General features: G+C 42.2%; 1 protein-coding gene across 1 annotated transcript; it reads left to right on the top strand.

The window, feature by feature from the left end:
- The first annotated feature begins 294 nt into the window (after positions 1–294).
- On the top strand, positions 295–26,612 carry LOC132385033 (ly6/PLAUR domain-containing protein 2-like). The gene is made up of 5 exons (XM_059956738.1): positions 295–322; positions 11,171–11,274; positions 16,672–16,800; positions 24,876–25,004; positions 26,533–26,612. The coding sequence occupies exons 2-5, from the start codon at positions 11,226–11,228 to the stop codon at positions 26,610–26,612; spliced, it is 387 nt and encodes a 128-aa protein (XP_059812721.1). The 5' UTR covers positions 295–322; positions 11,171–11,225.

Below are 26,612 nucleotides of genomic sequence, written 5' to 3'. Positions count from 1 at the left end.
TTTAATATCTTTTTAATTACTTTTAATGCTTTTAATTCATGCATTATTTGCACCAAAGATTTTTTAATGTCTCCAATATCACCTCCAACCTCTTCCTGTTGCTCTTCTTTGTTTGTCTCTTCATCTTCATCTGATTTATCCAGAGAATCTGATTCCACCTCATATTCACTTTCACTTTCAGTTCTGATCCTAGCTGGGATTTGTAGTTTGGGTTGCTCATGTTTGCACATGCCCCTTGCTTCACACATGCGCAATTCCTGTTGCTCTTTTTTTTTTGGAAACGGTTGATGTTGCCACAGTTTCCTGTTCTGTATCGCTGGAGGTAAAATGCACTTGAGCCCGAGGTTCTTTCATGGCTGCTGGCCTTGATTCTTTTCCAACTTGTGTTGTCTTCAAAGTAGTAGTTTTCTTCTGCTTCTGTTTAGGAGACATATCTTAAGACAATTCTGAGTAGTTTATAAGTAATTTAAAAAAAGTATTTACTAACTTTTCTTCACTTAAACATTATTTTACTGGTTTTTTACGGGAGAGCTGGATTTCCTCGTCTCGATCCTACGTCATCACGTGACGTCCCTTCACTTCTCTTAAATGTTGAAGCTGAGCTCACATACACCACTTGTGCTGGAAGCTCGCTCCACACTCTCACGATCCTCTGAGTGAAGAAGTTTCCCCTCATGTTCTCCTTAAACTTCTCCTGTATAAGATAATGAGAGGCATTGATCGTGTGGATAGTCAGAGGCTATTTTCCAGGGCTGAAATGGTTAACACGAGAGGACACAGTTTTAAGATGCTTGGAAGTAGGTACAGAGGGAAAGTCAGGGGTAAGTTTTTTACGCAGAGAATGGTGAGTGCATGGAATGGGCTTCTGGCAACAGTGGTGGAGGCAGAAACAATAGGGTCTTTTAAGAGACTCATGGAGCTTAGAAAAATAGAGGGCTATCGGTAACCCTAGGTCACTTCTAAAGTAAGTACTTGTTCAGCACAGCATTGTGGGCTGAAGGGCCTGTATTCTGCTGTAGGTTTTCTATGTTTCTAAAGTTTTCACCTTTCACACTTAACCCATAACCTTTAGTTGTAGTCCCACGCAACATCAGTGGGAAAAACCTGCTTGTGTTTACCCTATCTATACCCCTCATAATTTTGTATAGCTCAGAATCAGAATCAGGTTTATTATTGTGAAATCATCATGTGTCATGAAATTTGTAAACTTAGCAGCAGCAGTTCAATTCAATACATAATATAGAAGAAAAGAAGTGAACCAATTAAAGTATATGTATATTGAATAGATTAAAAGTCATGCAAAAAGCAGAAATACTGTATATTAAAAATGAGGTCGTGTCCAAGGGTTCAATGTCCATTTAGGAAATGGATGGCAGAAGGGAAGAAGCTGTTCCTGAATCGCTGAGTGTGTGCCTTCAGGCTTCTGTACCTCCAACCTGATGGTAACAGTGAGTAAAGGACATGCCCTGGGTGCTGGAGGACCTTAATAATGTACACTGCCTTTCTGAGACACTGCTCCCTAAAGATGTCCTGGGTACCTTGTAGGCCAGTGCCCAAGATGGAACTGACTAAATTTACAACCCTCTGCAGCTTCTTTCAGTCCTGTGCAGTAGCCCCTCCATACCAGACAGTGATGCAGCCCGTCAGAATGCTCTCTTCAGTACAACTATAGATGTTTTTCTGTTGACATACCAAATTTCTTCAAACTCCTAATGAAGTATAGTTACTTGCCTTCTTTATAGCTGCATCAATATATTGGGACCAGGTTAGGTCCTCAGAGATTTTGACACCCAGAAACTTGAAGCTGCTCACTCTCTCCACTTCTGATCCCTCTGTGAGGATTGGTATGTGTTCCTTTATCTTACCCTTCCTGAAGTCCACAATCAGCTCTTTCATCTTACTGACATTGAATGCCAGGTTGTTGCTGTGACACCACTTCCCTAGTTGGTATATCTCGCTCCTGTACACCCTTACATCTCCATCTGAGATTCTACCAACAATGGTTGTATCATCAGCAAAGAGAGGTACAGAGGCCCAGGTTCTGTAACTTATCAGTCAGGATTGTGGGAATGATGGTATTAAATGGTGAGCTATATTTGATGAACAGCATCCTGACGTAGGTGTTTGTGTTGTCTAGGTGGTCTAAAGCTGTGTGGAGAGCCATTGAGATTGCATCAGCCATTGATCTATTGTGGTGATAGGCAAATTGCAATGGGTCCAGGTTCTTGCTGAGGCAGGAGTTCATGACCAACCTCTCGAAGCATTTCATCACTGCAGATGTGAGTGTGTAGTATGTGCACCCTAAATTTACTCCCCCGAATCTTGAGGTTATGTCCCCTAGTTTTAGTCTCACTTACCAATGGAAACAAGTTTCCTGCCTCTATCTTATCTATCCCTTTCATAATTTTATATGTTTCTGTAAGATCTTCTCTCATCCTTCTGAATTCCAGTGAGTACAGTCCCAGGTGACTCAATCTCTCCTCATAGTCTAACTTCCTCATCTCTCGAATCAGCCTGGTGAGCCTCCTCTGCATTGCCTCCAAAGCCAGTATATCCTTCCGCAAGTCAGGAGACCAGAACTGCACCCAGTACTCCAGGTGCAGCCTTACCAGTACCCCATACAGTTGCAGCATAACCTCCCTGCTCTTAAATTCAATCCCTCTAGCAATGAAGGCCGACGTTCCATTTGCCTTGTTGATAGCCTGTGCACCTACAAGCCAACCATTTGTGATTCATGCACAAGCATTCCCAAGTCCTTCTGCACAGCAGCGTGCTGTAATTTTTTACCATTTAAATAATAATCTGATCTCCCATTTTCCCTCCAAAGTGGATGACCTCGCATTTACCAGCATTGTACTCCATCTGCAGACCCTTGCCCACTCACTTAACCTATTTATATCTCTCTGCAGACTCTCTGTATCCTCTGTACAATTTGCTTTTCCACTCAATTTAGTGTCATCAGCAAACTTAGATACACTACCCTCGGTCCCCTCTTCCAGATTGTTAATGTATATCGTGAACATTGCAGGCCCAACACGGACCCCTGCAGCACACTGCTCACCACTGATTGCCAACCAGAGTCACACCCAGATATTCCAACTTTCTGATTTCTATTAGTTAACCAATCCTCTATCCATGCTAATGCATCACCCCAACTCTATGTAGCCTTACATTATGCGGCACCTTTTATCGAACACCTTCTGGATGTCCAAGTAAATAACGTCCATCTCTTCCCCTTTATTCACTGCGCTCATGATATCCTCAAAGAACTCCAGTAAATTTGTCAAATAGGATCTGCCTTTGCTGAATCCTTGCTGTGTCTGCCTGATGGATCCATCTCTTTCTAGATGCCCCACTATTTGTTCTTTAATGATAGCTTCAAGCATTTTCCCAACTACAGATGTTAAACTAACTGGCCTATAGTTACCTGCCTTTTGCCTACATCCTTTTTTGAACAGTGGCGTGACATTCACCGTCTTCCAATCCGCCGGAACCTGCTTAGAGTCCAGAGAATTTTGGTAAATTATCACCAAAGCCTCTACTATAACTTCTGCCATTTCTTTCAGTATCCTGGGATGCATTCCATCAGGACTGGGGACTTATCCATTTTTTGGCTCACAAGTTTGCTCAGCTCTACCTCTTTAGTGATAGCTATTGTATCGAGGTCCTCACCTCCCACCACATCCATAATATCTCTCTTCGGCATATTAGACATGTTCTCCACCATGAAGAGCGACAAAAAATAGCTTTTAGTTTGCTGCCTTCCTTTATTTCCTTAGTTATCCATGGCTGGCTCTCCCCACTCTTACTGACCTTATTTTTAACTGGAATATACTTCTGTGAAAAATCCCTCTGAAAGTCTACCACTGCTCCTCCATTGCACCCTCCATTTGTGTGATAAACTCAATCATACTGTGATCACTCTTTCCAAGAGGATCCCTAACCACAAGATCATTCATTTTACCTGTCTCATTGTACAGGACCAGATCTAAGATAGCACATTCCCTTGTAGGTTCAGTAACATGCTGTTCAAGAAAGCCATCACGGATGCATTCTATGAAGTCCTCCTCAAGGCTGCCTCAACCAATTTGATTCACACAGTATATATGCAAGTTAAAGTCTTCCATGGTAACTGCTGTTCCATTCTTACATGCCTCAGATATTTCTCTGCTTATTGCCTGTGCCACTGTCATGTTATCATTCGGTGGTCAATAGACAACTCCCACCAATGTTTTTTTCCCTTTACTATTCCTAATCTCTACCCAAATGGATTCAACATTCTGCTACTTCGATCTTATATCATCTCTCATTTTTGCCCTGATCTCATCTTTAATTAAGAGCGCTACCCCACCTCCCTCACCTTCCTGCCTATCCTTCTCTATTACCTGATATTCTTGGATATTTAATTCCAATCCTCTCCACCCTCCAACCACATCTCTGAAATGGCCACTAAATCATATCGCTTTAGGTTGGTTTGTGCCACAGGTTCACTGACCTTGTTGCAAATACTACGGGCATTCAGATAAAGTGCCCAAACACTCACTGTGCCTCTAAAATCAACTAAACTTTGTCTCTTATGCACTTGACTTTTCTGCACTCCACTCTTACTTCTCTCTTTTTTTATCTTTTACTTTATCTTTACCCACACTCTTATCTTTTACTTTATCCATACTTCTCCAATCTTTTGAATCCCCCCCCCCACCCTCGCTGTTTAGTTTAAAGCTCTACCCACAACCACAAGTATGCAATTCACCAGGATCCAGGTCCCATCACGGTTCAGGTGGAACAGCTCCCTCCTTCCCCAATACTGGTGCCAATTTCCCATGAATTCAAACATACTTCTCCCACATTAATCCTTGAACCATGCAGTTAACTCTCTAATATTCTTAACCCTGTGCCAATATGCATGTGGTTCAGGTAGTAATCCACAGATTAGTAACCCTAACCCATCCCCCTTTATTCCTTCCCACTCTGTCATGTCTAAAACATTGGAATCCCAGAATATTGAGCTGCCAGTCTAAAACTGGTGTACTATGCCTAAGCAATGGAGACTACAATGAGATGAGGAAGGAGTTGGATAGGATAGACTGGGAACACAGTCTATATGATGGGACAGTTGAGGAACAGCAGAAGACTTTCAAAGAGATTTTTCACAGTATTCAACAAAGTCACGCCACTGTTCAAAAAAGGATGTCGTTGAAAGGCAGGTAACTATAGGCCTGCTATAGTTTAACAGCTAAGCTATAGTTTAACATCTGTAGTTAGGAAAATGTTAGAAGCTATCATTGAAGAAGAAACGTTAGAAGCTATCATTGAAGAAGAAATAGGCATCTAGAAAGAAATGGATCCATCAGGCAGACGCAGCATGGATTCAGCAAAGGTAGGTCCTGTTTGATAAACTTGCTGGAGTTCCTTGAGGATATAATGAACACAGTGGATAGAGGGGAACAGATGGATGTTATTTACTTGTATTTCCAGAAGGCATTCGATAAGGTGTCGTATAAAAGATTCATCCATAAGATAAGGATGCATAGAGTTGGGAGTGATGTATTAGCATGGATAGAGGATTGGTTAACAAATATAAAGCAGAGAATTGGGATACATGGGTGCTACTCTGGTTGGCAATCAGTGGTGAGCAGTGTGCTGCAGGGGTTGGTGTTGGGCCTGCAACTGTTCACGCTATACATTAACGATCTGGAAGAGGGGACCGAATATAGTTTACATAAGTTTGCTGATGATACTAAATTAAGTGGAAAAGCAAATTGTGCAGAGGACACAGAGTCTGCAGAGAGATATAGATAGGTTAAGTAAGTTGGTAAGGGACTTGCAGATGGAGTACAATGTCGGTAAATGTGAGGTCATCCACTTTGAAAGGAAAAATATAAGATCAGATCATTATTTAAATGATTACACATGCTGCTGTGCAGAGGGACTTGGGAGTAGTTGTGCATGAATCGCAAAAGGTTCATTTGCAGTTGCAGCAGGCTATCCTGGAGGTAAATGGAACATGGCCTTCATTGCTAGAGGATAAGAGCAGGGAGGTTATGCTGCAACTATACGGGGTACTGGTGAGACCACACCTGCATGCAGTTCTAGTCTCCTTACTTGAAGGCTATACTGGCTTTGGAGGTGGTGCAGAGGAGGTTCACGAAGATGATTCCAGAGATGAGGGGGTTAGACTATGAGGAGAGATTGAGTCACCTGGGACTATACTCGATGGAATTCAGAAGAATGAGAGGAGACCTTATAGAAACATATAAAATTATGAAAGGGATAGATAAGACAGACACAGGAAAGTTGTTTTCACTGGTAGATGAGACTAGAACTAGGGGACATAGCCTCAGGGTTCGGGGAATAGATTTGGGATGGAGATGAGGAGGAACTGCTTTTCCCAGAGAGTGGTGAATCTGTGGAATTCTCTGCCCAATGAAGCAGTGGAGGCTACCTCAGTATTTAAGAAAAGGTTGGATAGATTTTTACATAACAAGGGAATTAAGGGTTATGGGGCAAAGGAGATGAGTCCATGGCCAGATCAGCCACGATCTTATTGAATGATGAAGCAGGCTCGATGGTCCAGATGGCCGACTCCTGCTCCTATTTCTTATGTTCTTATGTTCTCAGTCCTGCAACTAAGTCTCACTAATGGCTACAATATCATAATTCCAGGTGTTGGGTTACCGTCAGGCGAGGGAAAAGGAAAGGGCAGGTAGTGTAGGGTTCCCCTGTGGCCATTCCTCTCCAGAACAGGTATACCGATTTGGATACTGTTGGGGATGTCTTACTTGGGACAAGCTGCGGCAGCTGGATCTTTGGCACTGAGTCTGGTTCTGCAGTGCAGAAGGGAGGGTGGAAGAAGAGGGGAGCGGTAGTGAAAGGGGACTCGATAGAGGTTTTGTGGTCGCGACAGAGACTCCTGGATGGTTTATTGCCTCCCGGGTGCCAGGGTCAGGGATGTCTCTAATCACATGCACAGCATTCTGAAGTGGGAGGGTGATCAGCCAGATGTCATGGTACACATCGGTACCAATGACGTAGGAGGAAAGAGTGAGGAGGTCCTGAAGAGTGAGTATAGAGAGCTTGGTAAGAAGTTAAAAAGCAGGACCTCGAGGGTGGTAATCTCAGGACTGCTACCTGTGCCACGTGCCAGTGAGGGTAAGTGTTGGATGCTCTGGAGGATGAACACGTGGCTGAGGAACTGGTGTAGGGGGCAGGGTTTCAGATTTCAGGATCATTGGGACCTCTTCTGGGGCAGGTGGGACCTGTACAAGAGAGACGGGTTACACCTCAACTACAGGGGGACCAATATCCTTGCAGGGAGGTTTGCTAGTGTTATTGGGGGGGGGGGTGGGTGTTAAATTAGATTTGTAGGGAGATGGGAACCAGAGTGCCGGTGTAGATAGTGGAGTGGGGGTGAAAATAAATTATGTTAAAGTTTCATACAAAGTCACAAATAGAAGGGTTGTGTGTGGTGGTAATAATCTTCTAAGGTGTGTCTATTTTAACGTGAGAAGTATTGTGGGGAAGGCAGACGAGCTGTGGGCATGGATTGACACATGGAATTATGACATTATAGCCATTAGTGAAACTTGCCTACAGGAGGGGTAGGACTGGCAGCTTAATGTTCCAGGGTTCCGATGTTTCAGATGTGATAGAGGCAGAGGGATGAAGAGTGGGGGGGTGGCATTGCTAGTCAGGGAAAACATTACAGCAGTGCTCAGACAGGACAGATTAGAGGGCTTGTCTACTGAGGCCATATGGGTAGAGCTGAGAAACAGGAAAGGTATGACCACATTAATGGGGGTGCATTATAGACCACCCAATAGTCAGTGTGAATTGGAGGAGCAGATCTGCAGAGAGATAGCAGACAACTGCAGGCAATATAAAGTTGTGATAGTAGGGGATTTTAATTTTCCATGTATTGATTGGGACTCCCATACCGTTAAAGGTCTAGATGGGTTAGAGTTTGTAAAATGTGTTCAGGAAAGTTTTCTAAATCAATATATAGAGGTACCGACTAGAGAGGATGCAATATTAGATCTCCTATTAGGAAACAAGTTAGGACAGGTGACGGAAGTGTGTGTAGGGGAACACTTTGGTTCCAGTGATCAACTTTAGTTTCAACTTGATCATGGATAAAGATAGATCTGGTCCTCGGGTTGAGGTTCTAAACTGGAAAAAGGCCAAATTTGAAGAAATGAGAAAGGATCTAAAAAGCATAGATTGGGACAGGTTGTTCTCTGGCAAGGATGTGATTGGTAAGTGGGAGGCCTTCAAAGGAGAAATTTTGAGAATGCAGAGTTTGTATGTTCCTGTCAGGATTAAAGGCAAAGTGAATAAGAATAAGGAACCTTGGTTCTCTAGGGATATTGGAACTCTGATAAAGAAGAAGGGAGAGATGTATGACATGTATAGGAAACAGGGAGCAAATAAGGTGCTTGAGGAGTATAAAAAGTGCAAAAAATACTTAAGAAAGAAATCAGGAGGGCTAAAAGAAGACATGAGGTAGCTTTGGCAGTCAAGGTGAAGAATAACCCAAAAAGCTTCTACAGGTATATTAAGAGCAAAAGAGATAAATTTGGTCCTCTTGAAGATCAGAGTGGTCGGCTATGTATGGAACCAATAGAAATGGGAGAGATCGTAAATGGGTATTTTGCATCTGTATTTACTAAGGAAATGGGCATGGCGTCAATGGAAATAAGGCAAACAAGTAGTGAGGTCATGGAACCTATACAGATTGAAGAGGAGGTGCTTGCTATCTTGAGGCAAATCAGAGTAGATAAACCCCCAGGACCTGACAGGGTATTCCCTCGGACCTTGAAGGAGACTAGTGTTGAAATTGCAGGGGTCCTGGCTGATATATGTAAAATGTTGGTATCCACAGGTGAGGTGCCAGAGGGTTGGAGGATAGCTCATGTTGTTCTGTTGTTTAAAAAAGGCTCTAAAAGTAATCCAGGAAATTATAGGCTGGTAAGTTTGACATCAGTAGTAGGCAAATTATCGGAAGGAGTACTAAGAGATAGGATCTACAAGTATTTAGATAGACAGGGACTTATTAGGGAGAGTCAACATGGCTTTGTGCGTGGCAGGTCATGTTTAACAAATCTATTAGAGTTTTTCGATGAGGTTACAAGGATAGTGGATGTTGTCTACATGGACCTCAGTAAGGCCTTTGACAAGGTCCCGCATGGGAGGTTAGTTAGGAAGATTTAGTCGCTAGGTATACATGGTGAGGTAGTAAATTGGATTAGACATTGGTTCAATGGGAGAAGTCAGAGAGTGGTAGTGGAGGATTGCTTCTCTGAGTGGAGGCCTGTGACTAGTGGTGTGCCACAGGGATCAGTGCTGGGTCCATTGTTATTTGTCATCTATATCAATGATCTGTATGATAATCTGGTAAATTGGATCAGCAAATTTGCTGATGGTACAAAGATTGGAGGTGTAGTGGACAGTCAGGAAGGCTTTCAAAGCTTGCAGAGAGATCTGGACCAGCTGGAAAAATGGGCTGAAAAATGGCAGATGGAGTTTAATACAGATAAGTGTGAAAGGAAAAACCAAGGTAGAACATACAAGGTAAATGGTAGGACACTGAGGAGTGCAGTAGAACAGAGGGATCTGGGAAAACAGATACGTAATTCCCTAAAAGTGGCGTCATAGGTAGATAGGGTCGTAAAGAAAGCTTTTGGTACATTGGCCTTTATAAATCAAAGTATTGCGTGTAAGAGTTGGAATGTTATGGTGAGGTTGTATAAGACATTGGTGAGGCCGAGTTTGGAGTATTGTGTGCAGTTTTGGTCACCAAATTACAGGAAGGATATTAATAATGTTGAAAGGGTGCAGAGAAGGTTTACAAGGATGTTGCCAGGACTTGAGAAACTGAGTTACAGAGAAAAGTTGAATAGGTTAGGACTTTATTCCCTGGAGCATAGAAGAATGAGGGGAGATTTGATAGAGGTATATAAAATTATGATGGGTATAGATAGAGTGAATGCAAGCAGGCTTTATCCACTGAGGCTCTTGGAGAAAAAAAAAGAGGACATGGGTTAAGGGTGAAGGGGGAAAAGTTTAAAGGGAATATTAGGTGGGGCTTCTTCACACAGAGAGTGGTGGGAGTGTGGAATGAGCTGTCAGATGAAGTAGTAAATGCGGGCTCATTTTTAACACTTAAGAAAAACTTGGACAGATACGTGGATGAGAGGTGTATGGAGGGATATGGTCCAGGCGCAGGTCAGTGGGACTAGGCAGAAAAACGGTTTGGCACAGCCAAGAAGGGCCAAAAGGCCTGTTTCTGTGCTGTAATGTTCTATGGTTCTATGGTTGATCCATGCCATGAGCTTATCTGCCTTTCCTACTGTACATCATACATTGAAATATACTCAGCTCAGGACACTAGTCACACCATGCTCAACCTTTTGAATCCTGACTTTGAGGTCTTACCAACATCTGTCTCCACAACCTCTCCACTAACTGTTCTGGTGCTCTGGTTCCCAGCCCACTGCAACTCTACTTTAACTATGCACCCCCCCCCCACCCCCAACTGTGCAGCAGTAGCAAACCTTCCTGCTGGGATATTAGACCTCTTCCAGTTCAGGTGCAAATTGTCTCTTTTGTACAAGTCCCACCCTCCCTGGAAGAGAGCCCAATGATCTAAAAGTCTTATGCCCTCTGCCTACATCAACTCCTTAGCCACATGTTAAATTAATGTATAATTAATGGACTGTACTTATAAGAATAAACAGTCCACGTTTTGGGCCAAGACCCTTCATCAGGACTGGAAGGGCCTTGAACCCAAATGTTGATTGTTTACTTTTTTCCACAGATGCTGCTTGACCTACTGAGTTCATCTGGTATTTTGTGTGTGTTGCTTTGGATGTCCAGCATCTGCAGATTTTCTTGTGTTTAAGTTTCAAAGATATATTGATAAGTAAATGGGCAGAGATCAGGCAAGAGGTTAGAATGCAGGTACAACAAATGATTTAGACAAGTTAGTAGAATATTTCTATGGACTTAAATAATGCAGTGTAAAATTTAGGGAGATTATGCTTCAGTTATATAGGGCACTGGCACTATAGGGTCTTAGCGTTTCATACCTGGGTTAGGGGGAATAAGATTTCAACTGTTACGGGATGTTCATTGGTATTAAATTTAAATAGTGCTATTTGTTTATCACCAGGAAACACACAGATTGCAAGAAATTTTGTCATTCAGCAGCTGAAGATAAGGTCAAAATGAAGTTTATTACTGGAGCCTTCATTGTTTTACTCAGCTCCCTGAATGGTAAGAATCCAACACTGTGCCTGATACCCTTAATCATCTTCATTTTGATGACTTGCTACAAATGGAAGTTACACCTAATCAATTCTGTCTAATCCGCACCTCCTCGATGCCCCTTTATCAAATCCACAAACACAAGAGAAAATCTACAGATGCTGGAAATCTAGAGCAACACACTCAAATTGCTGGAGGAACTCAACAGGTCAGGCAGTGTCTATGGAAATGAATAAATAGTTAATGTTTCAGGCCAAGAGCCTTCATCAGGACTGGAAAGGAAGAGAACAGAAGTTAGAATAAGGTGGTGGGGGAGGGGAAGGAGTACAGGCATGACCAGGTGAGAGGTGAAGGTGGGTGGATGGAGAGGGGGGAAGACGTATGAAGCTGGGAGGGGATAGGTAGAAGAGGTAAAGGGCTGAAGAAGAAGGAACCCCTTTACCTGATTTCACCTACCACCTTCTAGCTTGTACTCCTTTCCTTCCCCCCACCTTATTTAGGCTTTCCCCCCTTCTTTTCCAGTCCAGATGAAGGATCTCAGCCTAAAATGTTGACTATTTGTTCCTCTCCATGGATGATGTCCTTATCTAATCCAACCTTCCTATCTATCTCTGGCCATAAGTTTGTGGGTATTCTCCAAGGTAACACATTTTGGTGTCATCAGCAGGAACACAGTGCTCTCCAGCAGTGCTCCCTCTCACTGAGGAGCGAGTGTTTCAAGGAGAGGGACCTACAATTTCCTTGCAAGGCTCATTGAACAGCATCCCTGTTAATATTTCACATCAGAACATGAAAGTGTCATCAGTATGAGTGTTTCTGCATTTCTTGTTTTGCTTTTCTTCAATACTGGTTAGTGTAACTCTTTTGCAACCCGGATTCAAACCCTGTCACTGTCTGTGAGGAATTTGTATGTTCTCCCATAACTGCATGGGTTTCATCTGGACAGTTTCTTCCCACATTCCAAAGATGTACCAGCTAGTAGGTTAGTTGGTCACATGGGTGTAATTGGGTGGTGCAGGTTCATTTGGCCAGAAGGACCTGTTACTGTACTTTGTCTCTAAATAAAATAAAAAGTAAAATTTCAGATTTTCATCATCCACAATTTAAAAAAAATTTCCATTAGAATATTGGTCCAAATGAAAATTACCAGGCATTTCCCATTGTAACATAGTCATGGAGCAGGGAAACAGGTCCTTCTCCCCAACTCGTCCACGCTGACTCCAGTGCTCATCTAGCTAGTTCCTTTCACCTACATTTATCCCCCATCCCTCTAAACCTTTCCTATCCTATCATTATCCAAATGTCTTTTCAATGTTGCTGGCCTCTTGACCTCATAAACAACCTAACTCAACTACTTTATCATATTCAGGTTCAGATTCAGATTTGTTTATCACATTGAGGCCAGTGACTAGTGGTGTGCCTCAGGGATCTGTACTGGGTCCAATGTTGTTTGTCATATACATTAATGATCTGGATGATGGGGTGGTAAATTGGATTAGTAAGTATGCAGATGATATGTATGTGGCGTTGTGGATAATGAAGTAGGTTTTCAAAGCTTGCAGAGAGATTTAGGCCAGTTAGAAGAGTGGGCTGAACGATGGCAGATGGAGTTTAATGCTGATAAGTGTGAGGTGCTACATTTTGGTAGGACTAATCAAGATAGGGCATACATGGTAAATGGTAGGGCATTGAGGAATGCAGTAGAACAGAGTGATCTAGGAATAATGGTGCATAGTTCCCTGAAGGTGGAATCTCATGTGGATAGGATGGTGAAGAAAGCTTTTGGTATGCTGACCTTTATAAATCAGAGCATTGAGTATAGGAGTTGGGATGTAATGTTAAAATTGTGCAAGGCATTGGTGAGGCCAAATTTGGAGTATTGTGTACAGCTCTGGTCACCGAATTATAGGAAAGATGTCAACAAAATAGAGAGAGTACGGAGAAGATTTACTAGAATGTTACCTGGGTTTCAGCACCTAAGTTACAGAGAAAGGTTGAACAAGTTAGGTCTTTATTCTTTGGAGCGTAGAACGTTGAGGAGGGACTTGATAGAGGTATTTAAAATTATGAAGGGGATAGATAGAGTTGACGTGGATAGCCTTTTTCCATTGAGAGTAGGGGAGATTCAATCAAGAGGACATGAGTTGAGAGTTAAGGGGTAACATGAGGGGGAACTTCTTTACTCAGAGAGTGGTAGCTGTGTGGAATAAGTTTCCAGTAGAAGTGGTAGAGGCAGGTTCGATATTGTCATTTTAAAAAAATGGATAGGTATATGGACAGGAAAGGAATGGAGGGTTATGGGCTGAGTGCAGGTAGGTGGGACTAGGTGAGAGTAAGCGTTTGGCATGGACTAGAAGGGCCAAGTTGGCCTGTTTCCATGCTGTAATTGTTACATGGTTATATGGTTATGTATACACGTCGAAATGTGTCATTCATGCTAACAACCAACACAACCTAAGGATGTGCTGGGGGGCAGCCCTCAAGTGTCACCACCTATTCTGGTGACAAAAATATATACAAGCGTTTGTATATATCAGCTAAAGTATATTGCCATTACACCATGAAACTGAGAAAACTTCTGTAACAAACACAAAATACTGGAGGAACTCAGTAGGTCAATCAGCAACTGTGAAGATGAATACATAATGGACATTTCGGGCCAAGACCCTTCATTAGGACTGGAAGATAAAACTGGAAGACCCTTCATCAAGATTGAGGAGAAAAGAAGGGGTGAAAGGCATGGGCAGAGTGGAGAAATGAAGGGTGAGGGAGAAAATTATTGGTAGTTAGAAAAATCGATATTCATGCCGTCAGATTGGAGGCTACCCAGATGGAATATAAGGTGTTGCTCCTCCAACCTGAGAGTGGCTTGATCTTGGCAGTAGAACAGATCATGGATTACATGTTGGAATGGGAATTGGGATTGGAATTAAATTGATTGGCCACCTGGAAATCCTGCTTTTTGCTGGTTGGAGCAAAGGTGCTTGACAAAGCAGTCCCCCAATCTATTTCATGTCTCAGCAATGTAGAGGAGGCCACATTGGGACCACCAGTTACAGTAGACAGATTTGCGGGTGAAGTTTGCCTTACCCGGAAGGATTGTTTGGGGCCCTGAATGGAGGTAAGGGGGGGGGGGGGAGGTGAATGAGCAGGTGTAGCGCTTTTGTTGTAGGGTAACGTGCCAGGAGGGAGATCAGTGGGTAGGGACAAATGGACAATGGAATCACAGAAGAAGCGATCCCTGTGGAAAGCAGAGAGTGGGGGGTGGGGGAGAGAGGTAACGATATGCTTGGTGGTAGGATCCCTGTAGAGACGGCAAAAGTGGTGCAAAATGACATGCTGGATGCGGAGGCTCATGGGGTGGTAGGAAAGGACAAGAAGAACTCTATCCCTGTTAAGGCGGTGGGAAGCTGGGGTGAAGGCAGATGTCCTGGAAATGGAGGAGATGCGGGTGAGAGCAGTATCAATGGTGGATAAAGGAACCCCTGTTTTTGAAGAAGGAGGATATCTCTGATATTCTGGAAAGGAAAGCCTCATCCTGTGAACAGATGTGGTAGAGATGAAGGAAATGAGAAAAGGGAGTATAAAGCATTTTTGCAGGAGATAGCATGGGAAGAGGTATAATCAAAATAACCATAAGAATCAGCAGGTTTATAAAAGATGCTGGTCGACAATTTGTCTCGAGAGATGGAGACAGAGAGAGATTGAGAAAGGGGAGAGAGGTGTAAGTGACGGACCAAGTGAATTTAAGGACATGGTGATGTTAGAGGCAAAGCTGATGAAGTTGATGAACTCAGCCTGGGTGCATAATTTACCAATTCACCAATCAGCACCAATTCAGTCACCAATGTAGTGGAGGAAAAGTCAGGGAATATTACCAGGGAAGGTTTGGAACATGGACTGTTCTATGTAGCCAACAAAAAGGCAGGCATAGCTGCAGCCCATGCAAGTGCCCTTGGCTACACCTCAAGTCTGGAGAAAATGGGAGAAGCCAAAAGAGAAATTGTTGAGTGTGAGGACCAGTTCTGCCAGACGGAGGAGGGTGGTAGTGGAGGGGAACTGATTGGTTCTGTAGTTGAGAGAAAAATGGAGAGTTTTAATGCCATCTCGATGGGGAATAGAAGTGCATTGGGGCCTACCCTTGTATCCCCTCCTTCTTTTTCTCTCATGACTCATTCTCCTCTCCTATCAGATACCTTCTTCTCCAGATTTTACCTTTTCCACCTATCACCTGCTCCCCACCCACCTGGCTTCACCTATCACCTTCTAGCTTGTCCTCCTTCCCCTTCCCCCACCTTTTTATTCTGGCATCTTCTTCCTTCCATTCCAGTCTTGCTGAAGGGTTTCGGCCTGAAATGTCAACTGTACTTTTTTCATGGATGCAGCCTGGCCAGCTGAGTTCCTCCAGTATTTTGAGTGTTGTACAGTCTTTGCCTGTCTGAATATAGTAAAAACCACTGAGGTGGTCACCAGGGTCTCCCTCCCTCCATTTGTGACATTTACTGTATACAAAAGGCCCAAAGCATCGTTGAGGATGCCTACCACCCATCCCACAATCTCATTGACCCTCAACCAGTGGGTACATCAGAACTAGGTCTGCCAGACTGGGTAACAGCTTCTCTCAAACTGTGAGACTAATGAATATCTTGCCACCATGAAGGTCTTGTCACTAGGACATTGAGCTGTTTAATATTTACTGTACTGTTTTGTCACACTGCATCTTTGGACCCAAGCATGAGATCACACAGAGACTCAGAAGGGCTAAACAAATCTAGGAATTTTATTAACAGAAGAGACAAAGCTAAACAGTAGAACTTAGGAGGTCTGAAATAACTGTGACAGAATTTCACTAGGCAAGGATCAGGAGGTCTGAGCCAACAAGGGATTAGCACTGCCCTTTAATACACTCCAGGGCATGCAAGAATCTGTGCCCAGCTAATAAAACCCCAGACTAATAGTAAGTTTACAAGTAACTATTCTAATGATACAGAAGTACAAGGATACCTGCAAAGTCTTGGAGAATTAATTGGAAGTAATCAAGGACAATTGCAACTTCAATGTAAACAAGAGAAGACCTAACGATAACACATAAACACCTCAGGCTCAACAATGCAGTTAATTATAGTTAACAAAAAAAAACAACAGCAAAAAACTCAGAGCCCTCAGAATACTCTACCGACGACCCGAGGAAATGACATGTGGTTACCTGTGCTGGCACTATACGCACTTTCAGTTTTATTTATTAACTTATTTAATGCACTGTGTGTGATCTATGTATTGTGGGTGCACGGTGGTCTAGAGGAACATTGTTTCATTTGGTTGTATACATGTACAGTGAGACAACAATAAACTTGAACTTGACTTGTTTGTTTTATTAATGCTAATTGTCTTCCATTCTCACTGCAGCTGAAGCACTGAGATGCTACCACTGCTCTAATGCAAGAGTGATGATGGACTGCAATAGCAGCCAGCAGCAATGCCCTGTGAATAAAACAATGTGCCTCACCTCTGTGAAAACAATAGGGTTTAGCCAGCGTAAGTTCTTTCACTTTTGATAACATAAACCGCTTGAGAAAATATAGTGCAATGCATTTGTTTGCACATGACGGCAAGAAACTGCAGAATTGTGGAGACATCATGGAAACTAGCCTCCCTTGCATAAACTCTGTCTATACTTCTCACTGCCTCAGTAAAGCAGTCAGTATGATCATAAACTGCAACCCCCTGGACATTCTCTCTTTTCCCTTCTTCCATTGGGCAGATACAAAAGACTGAAAGTACATACCACTGGGCTCAAAAACAGCTTCTATCCCACTGTTATATTAAATGTTTTGCTAGTAAGTTAAGATGGCCTCTTGACCTCCTAAACTGTGGCATTATGATCTTGCAACTTATTGATTACCTGCACTGCACTTTCTCTGTAGCTGTTACACTTTATTCTGCTGTTTTATTGATTTACCTTGTTCTGCTTGAAATGCACTGCATAAAACATAGGGGTAGAATTAGGCCATTCCATCATGGCTGATTTATTATCCCTTTCACCCCATCCTTCTGCCTTCTCATTGTAACCTTTGACACCCTTACTAAACAAGAACCTATTGTATCAAACTCCACTTTAATTGTACCCAATGTCTTCAGCCATTTGTAGCAATGAATTCTACAGATTCACCACCCTGTGGTTAAAGAAATTCCTCTACATCTCTGTTCTAAATGGCCACTCCTCTATTCTGAGGCTGTGCCCTCTGGTCTGAGATTCTCCCACTATAGGAAACATCCTCTCCATATCCACTCTGTCTAGGCCTTTCAATATTTGATAGGTTTCAATGGGATCCCTCCTCATTCTTCTAAACTTCAGCGAGTACTGGCCCGGGGACATCAAACGCCCCATTGATCTGATTTGATCTGTATGAATAGCATGCAAGACAAATTGTTCACTGTATCTCAGCACATGTGACAACAGTAAACGCATTCTCCAATTCTCCAATTGCTGCTTTAGATATTGTTTCAGGTGTATTGTTCACTCCCGAAGAGTATGAGGATGTATCAATAATTAATTTTTGTGTAGAAGTCCCAAAAATTTGTTACACCATTGCAATTATATTCTGTTCCTATGTTGTATGGTCTGAGAAGATCAATTATAGTTTCATTTCCATCAGTTGAGCAAGAATAATAATGGATCCAGGTTAAAAAAAACATCTACCTGGAAATTATCCTGAACTTGTGTCCAGGATCAATTTATTCCATTTTCCTTTCAGGTCGCAAAAGGAAACTTTTGTACAGGGTGACAGAGTCCATAGAGTGGAGGCTGGTTCTGTGATGTGCTGAGTTGTGTCCCCAACTCGCTGCAGTTTACAAAATTATGAGTGGCAGAGAGGGCCAGAATAATTTTTTTCCATGTCAAGGAAATCCAGAATCATTGGACACAGGTTTAAGATGGAAGGGAGGTTGGATTCCATGAAGTGCTGAGCTGAGTCCACAATTCTTGTAGTTTCTTGTGGTCATGGGCCGAGCAGTAACCATACCAAGCCATGATACATTCAAACAGGATACCTTCTATGGTGCATCTATAAAAATTGGTTAGGGTCAAAGTGGGCATGCTAAATTCCTTCAGCATCCTGTGGAAGTAAAGATGCTGGTGACCTCTCTTGGCCATGGTTTGACCTGGACAGATTATTTCATGACGTTCACCCTAGGAACTTGAAGCTCTCAGTTCTCTTGACCACAGCACTGTTGATGTAGATAGGAGCAAGAGCATTGTGCCTCCCTCCCCCATGCCCTTTCTGATGTCAATACCTATCCATCTCTTTTAGCAAGGTTCTAGTCGTAGAATTATAGAGTCATAGAAAAGTACAACACAGAAACAGACTATTGTTCCACCTAGTCCTTGCTGAACCATTTAAACTGCCACTCACCTCGACACACACTGGGACCATAGTCCTTCGTACCCCTACCATCCATGTACCTATCCAAACTTTTCTTAAATGTTGTAATTGAGCTTGTATGCACCATGTGCTGGGGGCTCATTCCACACTTGCACAACCCTCTGAGTGAAGAAGTTTCCCCTTATGTTTCATCCATAACCGCTGGCCGTAGTCCCACCCAAACTCAGTGGAAAAAGCCAGCTTGCATTTACCCTATCTATACCCCTCAAAATTTTGTATACCTCTATCAAATCTCTCCTCAGTTTTTTATATTCCAAGGAATGAAGTCTTAACCTATTCAATCTTTCCTTATAACTCAGGTCCTCCAGACCTGGCAAAATCCTTGTAAATTTTCTCTGTACTCTTTCAACTTTACTTACATCTTTCCTGCAGGTAGATGACCAAAACTGCACACAATACTCCAAATGAGTCCTCACCATTATCTCATGCAACTTCAACTTTACACCATAACTCCAGTACTCAACATACTGATTTATGAAGGCTAATGTGCCAAAAGCCTTCTTTACCACCCTATCTACCTGTGGTGCCACTTTCAATGAATTATGTACCTGTATTCTCAGATCCCTTTGTTCTACCACACTCCTCAGTGCCCGACCGTTCACTGTCAAAGACCTACCTTGGTCAGTCCTACTGAAGTACAAACCTCGCACTCGTCTGCATTAAATTCCATAACGGACGTTGCAGCACTCCACTAGTCACAAGTCTCTAGTCAGAGAGGCAACCATCTACTACCACCCTCTGGCTTCTCCCACTGAGTCAATTTACTACCTCATCTTGAATGCTGAGCAACTGAAGCTTCTTGACCAAACTCCCACGCAGGACCTTATCGAATGCCTTACAAAAGTCCATGTAGACAAAATCCACTGCCTTGTCTACATCAACTTTCCTGGTAACTTCCTCAAGAAACTTTATAAGATTGGTCAAACATGACCTACCATGCACGAAGTCATGCTGACTATCCATGCTGGTACCTCACTTGTCACTAAGGGTGATTTAAGTATCTTTGCTCGGGCCCCAGTAATTTCTGCACTTGCCTACTGCAGGGTTCGAGGGAAAACCTTGTCAGGCCCTGGGGATTTATCCATCCTAGTTTACCTCAAGTCAGAAAACACCTCCTCCCCTGTGATCAGTATAGAGTCCATGAAGTTGATACTACTTTGCCTAACTTCTATAGACTCTGTATCTGTCTCCTGAGTAAATAAAGATGCAAAAAAAATGCATTTAAGATCTCCCCCATCTCTTTTGGCTCCACACAAGGATTACCATACTGATCTACCTTAATTTTGTCCCTTGTTATCCTTTTGCTGTTAACGTATCTGTAGGATCCCTTAGGATTCTCCTTCTCCTTGTCTGCTAAGACAACTTCATGCCTTCTTTTAGCCATCCTGATTTCTTTCTTAAGTCTCCTCTTGCATTTCTTATACTCCTCAAGTACCTCATTTGTTCCTACCTGCCTATACCTGCAATGCATCTCCTTTTTTCCCTTAACCTTAAAAAATGAGAGTGAGTGGTCTCAGTGGGTATATGATACTGTAGTGATAATCAGGAGGTTCTTTACCTACTGATTGAATTCCACAAGTCTACTAGGTGCTAGAATTACTGCTGAGATTACTGGTGTTCCGCAGAGGTTGGTGTTGGGACCACTTCTTTTTATGCTGTATATTAATGACTTAGAAGATAGAATAGATGGATGATGGCTTTGTTGCAAAGTTTGCAGATGATACAGAGATTGGTGGAGGGGCAGGTAGTGTTGAGGAAACAGGTAGGATGCAGAAGAAATTAGTTAGATTAGGAGAATGGATGAGAAAGTGGCAAATGAAATACAATGTTGGAAAATGCATTGTCATGCATTTTGGTAGTAGAAAAAAATGTGTGGACTATTTTCTAAATGGGGAGAAAATCCAAAAATCTGAGAAGAAAAGGGACTTGGGAGTCCTTGTCTAGAACACCCTAATGGTTAACTTGAAGGTTGAGTTGGTGGTGAGGAAGGCAAATGCCATGTTAGCATTCATTTCAAGAGGTCGAGAATACAAGAGCAGGGATGTGATGCTGAGGCTTTATAAGGCACTGGTGAGGCCTCACCTTGAGTATTGTGAACAGTTTTGGGCCCCTCATCTTAGAAAAGATGTGCTGGCATTGGAGAGGTCCAGAGGAGGTTCACCAGGATGATTTCAGGAATGAAGGGTTATCATACAAGGGACAACATGAGGAAACCTGCAGATGCTGGAAATTCAAACAACAACATACTCAAAATGCTGGTAGAACACAGCAGGCTAGGCAGCATCTATAGGGAGAAGCGACGTTTCGGGCCGAGACCCTTCATCAGGCCTAGCCTGCTGTGTTCTACCAGCATTTTGTGTGTGTTGTTGTTTGATCATACAAGGGACGTTTGATAGCTCTGGGTCTGAACTTGCTGGAATTCAGAAGGATGAGAGGGGATCTCATTGAAACTTTTCAAATGTTGAAAGGCTTAGACAGACTAGACGTAGAAAGAATGTTTCCCATGGTGGGAGAGTCTAGGACAAGAGAGCACAGCCTCAGGATAGAGGGGCACCTTTTCAAAACAGAGATGCGGAGAAATTTCTTTAGCCAAAGGGTGGTGAATTTGTGGAATTTGTTGCCGGATGCAGCTGTGGAGGCCAGGTCATTGGCAGAGATTGATAGGTTCTTGATTGGACATGGCATCAAAGGATACAGGGAGAAGGCCGGGAACTGGGGTTGAAGAGGAGAGAACAAAATGGATCAGCCATGATTGAATGGCAGAGCAGACTCAATGGGCCAGATGGCCTCATTCTGCTCCTAGGTCTTATGGTCTTATGGAGAAGTCTGTTGGTATTCCCACCCATCCCACACACCTGTGCCTGTATACCACTGTATCCCCACCTACTCTCTCTAAACACAAAGAGAATGTGTAAATACCATATAGGGTCAGAGCTGAATTCTACTTGTGCCACCCAAATGTGAAAGGATCCCATTAAACTTACAATATTCTGATGGGTCTGGACAGTCTGGAAGTGAGAGGAAGTTTCCCTTGGATCCAGACTTGGAATCATGGTCTCTGGATAAAGGGCAGGAGAGTTGGGACAGAAGTAAAGTGAAATTTCTTTATTGAGAGTGTAGTTGAGCTGTGAAATTGGTGTTGAGACAAGTCACTGAATAACTTTAAGAAGGAGATAGATATAGGACTACGGATCAACTTTATTTGGCATATTCATTTCCATATATTAGGAATTTGCTGTGGTGTGTTGGTCAGGGTGTAACATGCAACAAAAACAACAACATTGAACAAGTATAAGAATAAAGAACTATATTAAAAATAAAGTTAGAGGTTAAAGTACAGAAATGGAATAAAATGTGCATAAATACATAAATATCATAATATATTGACAATATAAACAGCATTATAAAAAGTGGTTTAAAGTGTTCACAGTGCAGTACAGTGATGGGGGTAATGGATAGAGGGGGTAGGGAGGTTAAATAGAATGGTGGATCAGATTAACTGCCTGGGGTAGAAACTTTTAGGATGGCATGAACTATCTGCCCAATAGCACTTTCCAGAAAGGAGCTTTTGGAAAATGCAGTTTGTAGGGCAGGTAGTGTCCGTAATGATTTTCCTTACCCACTTCTTTGTCCTGGACACAGATAAGTCCTGCAGTAATAGTAGATTGCAGCCAATGACCTTTTCTGGTGACCTGACATTTATTAATAAATACAAAAGGGATATGGAGCAATATTTAACCAGCATTGTCGCACTGTCTGACAGAACAGGCTCAATAGGCCATAGACAGCATGGTTTCCTTAAGGGAAGATCTTGTCTGGTAAATCTGTTGGAACCCTTTGAGGAAATAACAAACAGGATAGACAAAGGAGAATCGGAGAATGTTATTTAGTTGGATTTTCAGAACGCCTTTGACAAGGTGCCACATGAGGCTGCTTAACAAGCTACAAGCCCATGGTATTACAGGAAAGATTCTAGTATGGATAAAGCAGTGGCTGATTGGGAAGTGGAAAAGAGTGGGAATAAAGGGAGCCTTTTCTGAGTGGCTGCCGGTGTCTAGTGATGTTCCACTGGGGTCTGAGTTGGGACTGATTCTTTTCATGTTGTATGTCAATCATTTGGATGACGGAATTGATGCCTTTGTGGCCAAGTTTGCGGATGATATGAAGACAGGTGGAGGGGCAGGTAGTTCAGAGGAAGCAGAGAGGCTACAGAAGGATTTAAACAGATTAGGAGAATGGCAAAGAAGCAGCAGGTGGAATACAGTGTTGTGAAGTGTATGGTCATGCACTTTGGTAGAAGAAATGAAAAGGAGAGAAAATTTAAAAATCTGAAGTGCAAAGGGACTTGGGAGTTCTCGTGCAGGATTTCCTAAAGGTTAATTTGCAGGTTGAGTCAGTGGTGAGGAAGGCAAAGTGATGTTAAGATTAATTTCAAGTGGACTAGAATATAAAAGCAAGGATGTATTGTTTAGGCTTTATAAAGCATTGGTGAGGCCTCGCTTGGAGTATTGTGAGCTGTTTTGGGCACTTATCTAAGAAAGGAAGTGTTGATATTCGAGATGGTTCAAAGGAGGTTTACAAAAATGATTCCAGGATTGAAAGGCTTATTATGAGGAGTGTTTGATAGCTCTGGGCCTGTACTTGCTCGAATTTAGAAGAACGAGGGGTGACCTCATTGAAACTTAATGAATGGTGAAAGGCTTTGATAGATTGGATGTGGAGAGGATGTTTCCTGAGTTGGGAGAGTCCAAGACCAGAGGATGCAGCCTTAGAATGGAGTTGTGTCCTTTTAAAATGGAGAGGAAGAGGAATTTCTTTATCCAGAGAGTGGAACTGGTAATTGGTTTATTACTGTCACATGTAGTGAGATATAGTGAAAAGCTTTTGTGTTTATGCCATCCAGATAGATCATCCCATATGTAAATATATCAAGGTAGTACAACATTTAAAAAAATAAGAACTGAATTCAAAATATAATGTTTCAGACAATGTGCAGAGCAGGTTGACAAATTAAGCATAAGGGTCACTACAAGGTAGATTGGGAGATCAGGAATTCTTTACTGGACAAGGTACATTCAAGAGTCTTATAAAATTGAGGATAGAAGTTGTCCCTGAGCTTGTTGGTGCCTGTTCCCAAGCTTTTTCTGTCCAGTAGAAGGAGGGAGAAAAAGAATGACCGGGGTGGGTGGGGGTCTTTGATTATGCTGACTGCTTTGCCTGAGGCAGTAGGAAGTGTAGACAAAGTCCTTAGAGGGAAGGCCAGTTTACATGATGGATTGGGCTGGGCCCACAATTTACTGCAATTTCTTGCAGGCTTGGATAGAGCTGTTGCCATAGCGTATCATGATGTGGCACCACAAATTAACTACTGCGTCATGGAATGGTAAAAGCAGATTTGAAGGATTAAATGCTGTAATCCTGTTCCTTAATGAGATTAACGTTAATGATTAAAGATGTAATTAAGGGTGCAAAAGTACAGAGAAAATATACAAGGATAGGGCACTTGAGCTATAAAGAAAGATTGAATAGATAAGGGCTTCATTCCTTGGGATGTAGGAGATTGAGGGGAGATTTGATAGAGGTATACAAAATTATGAGAGGTATGAATAGGGTCAATGCAAGTAGGCTTTTTCCACTAAGGTTGGGCGGGACTACAACTAGAGGCCAAAGGTTAAAGGTGAAAGGTGAGAAGTTTAAGGGGAACATGAGACAAAACTTCTTCACACAGAGGGTCGTGAAAGTGTGGAATGTGCTGCCAGTGCAAGTGGTGCATACGAGCTCAATTTCAACATTTAATAAAAGTTTGAATAGGTACATTGATAGTACGGATATGGAGGCCTATGGTCTCATGCAGGTCGATGGGAGTTGACAGTTTAAATGGCTCAGCATGGACAAAATGGGTCGAAAGGCCTGTTTGTGTACTGTGTTTTTCTATGACTCTATGATTACTGAGTATTATTTAGTTATTCTATGCTCTATTGATGATTATGCAGGAAGGGAGGATTAGATTGATCTTAGAATAGGTTAAAAGATCAGCACAACATTGTGGGCTGAAGGGTCCGTACTGTCCTGTAGTGTTCTATATTCTATTATTATTGGTAAGTTAATTGCACAACTCTATAAATCTTACAAGAGCCATTGTGTTATCATATCTTTATGCTTTTGCAGAAGGACTTGGTTACGTCACAGTAAGCAAGAAATGTTCCTTTCGGATTGAGTGTGATGCGGATGCAAGCAATTTAGTAATTGGAGGTATAAAAGTGATCTGCTGTTCCACAGACCTGTGTAACACCAGTGGTATTGCCTTCATTTCTAGTCATTACTGGCAGTTGCTGGGAGGCGCTGCTGCTCTCACCTGGACTCTTCTGGGATGGAGTACCCAAACTTAACTCATTGGGTGTGACATCTATGCAGGTGTAAAGTTCATTGATTTCTCAAGAGAAGCTTTTAAGGGAAAATGAGGTAATTTCTTCTCCATAGAATGAAGTGTTTTCTTAAAGTGTTGTAGCTATTTTCTGGTGTTGTTTAAGTTGAAGATTTTGTCATTACTTACATGGAGGAACGCACACAAAACACTGGAGGAACTCAGCAGGTCAGGTAGTATCTATGGAGAGGAATAGTGAGTTGACATTTTGGGCTAAGACCCTTCATCAGGCCAACATCTTGGCTCAAAATGCTGACTGTTTATTTCTCTGCCTGACCTGCTGAATTCCTCCAGCACTGTGTTCCTCAAGCTTCCCAGCATCTGCAGAATCTCTTATGTTCAGTATTTACATGATGGTCATGCCAGACATTTTGAGCTTGTCATCTATCAGAGTAATACAACAACTTCATCAGAGCACATAAACCCCTAGCGAATTAGAATTTGGATTGTAAACTTGCACACCCAATCAAATACACAGATTGAAAATACAAATAATTTGATTGGTTATTATAAATATTAAGGGAAATCTTGTGGTTATCAGGTTGCAGGTGATAGGTAATATCTCCTGAGTCAGTATATAGGAAAATATCAGTTGAGTTTCTTTTATCCAGCTAAAGAAGCACAGAAATACAGTATTGTCAGACAAAAAAGATAAATCGTGAGTGAAAAATTGTGTAAAATTTCAGTGAATGAAAAATTAAACATTAAGGAGAAGCTTGGTGGAACTGTATGAGTTAATCTTGTTTTGTTTTCTGTGAGAGTTGAGATCATTCAGTAAAATTCAAGGTACATCCTTGGTATGTGATGTTTTGTTTACTGTTATAGGCATGAGAAAGAATTCTGCATCTTTGTCTAAGATGAAGCAATGAGGTGAATGAAATATGAAACAAGAATAGATTTGATAAAATACTTGACATGAAGAATTTCAATTTGCAAATACCACTGCACATTTGTTTTTCATAAAATTATGTTAAAATGTTGTCTTTTAATGTTGAAAAGCAAATACTGTCAGAGTTCTTTTGGTATTTGCAATGTTTGGTGTGTACAGAGTAGCAGTGTCTCAGAAACAATCTGATTCGCATTCACTTATTTATCACACATAGATTGAAACTCACAGAAAAATGCAGCGTTTGTGTTAACAACCAAAATATTCAAGGAAATGTTGGGGGCAGCCTGCAAGTGTCACCACAGATTTCCAGCCCAATCATATATAAGTAAATGATCAAACAACAGTGGACTTGGACCAGCAGATATTAGGGCTTCATTTATCCCATTGGACTCCTTGAGATTCGCAGATCTTGGGCTGTTATGTACAGAGCTTATTTAGAAATACAGCATGGTCACTGGTCTTTCCACCCATTGAACAATTAAATAACTGACCCGTGCATCTTTGCAATGTAGGACTAAACTGGAACGCCCAGCGGAAACCCACGCAGTCAGATAAAGAGGAAGTAACTGAATCCGGGTTGCTGGTGCTGTAA

This window comes from Hypanus sabinus, chromosome X2, assembly GCF_030144855.1.
Source record: "Hypanus sabinus isolate sHypSab1 chromosome X2, sHypSab1.hap1, whole genome shotgun sequence".
Taxonomy (NCBI): domain Eukaryota; kingdom Metazoa; phylum Chordata; class Chondrichthyes; order Myliobatiformes; family Dasyatidae; genus Hypanus; species Hypanus sabinus.
Note: the sequence above shows the minus strand (reverse complement) of the source record. Positions and strands in the feature narration are given on the sequence as shown.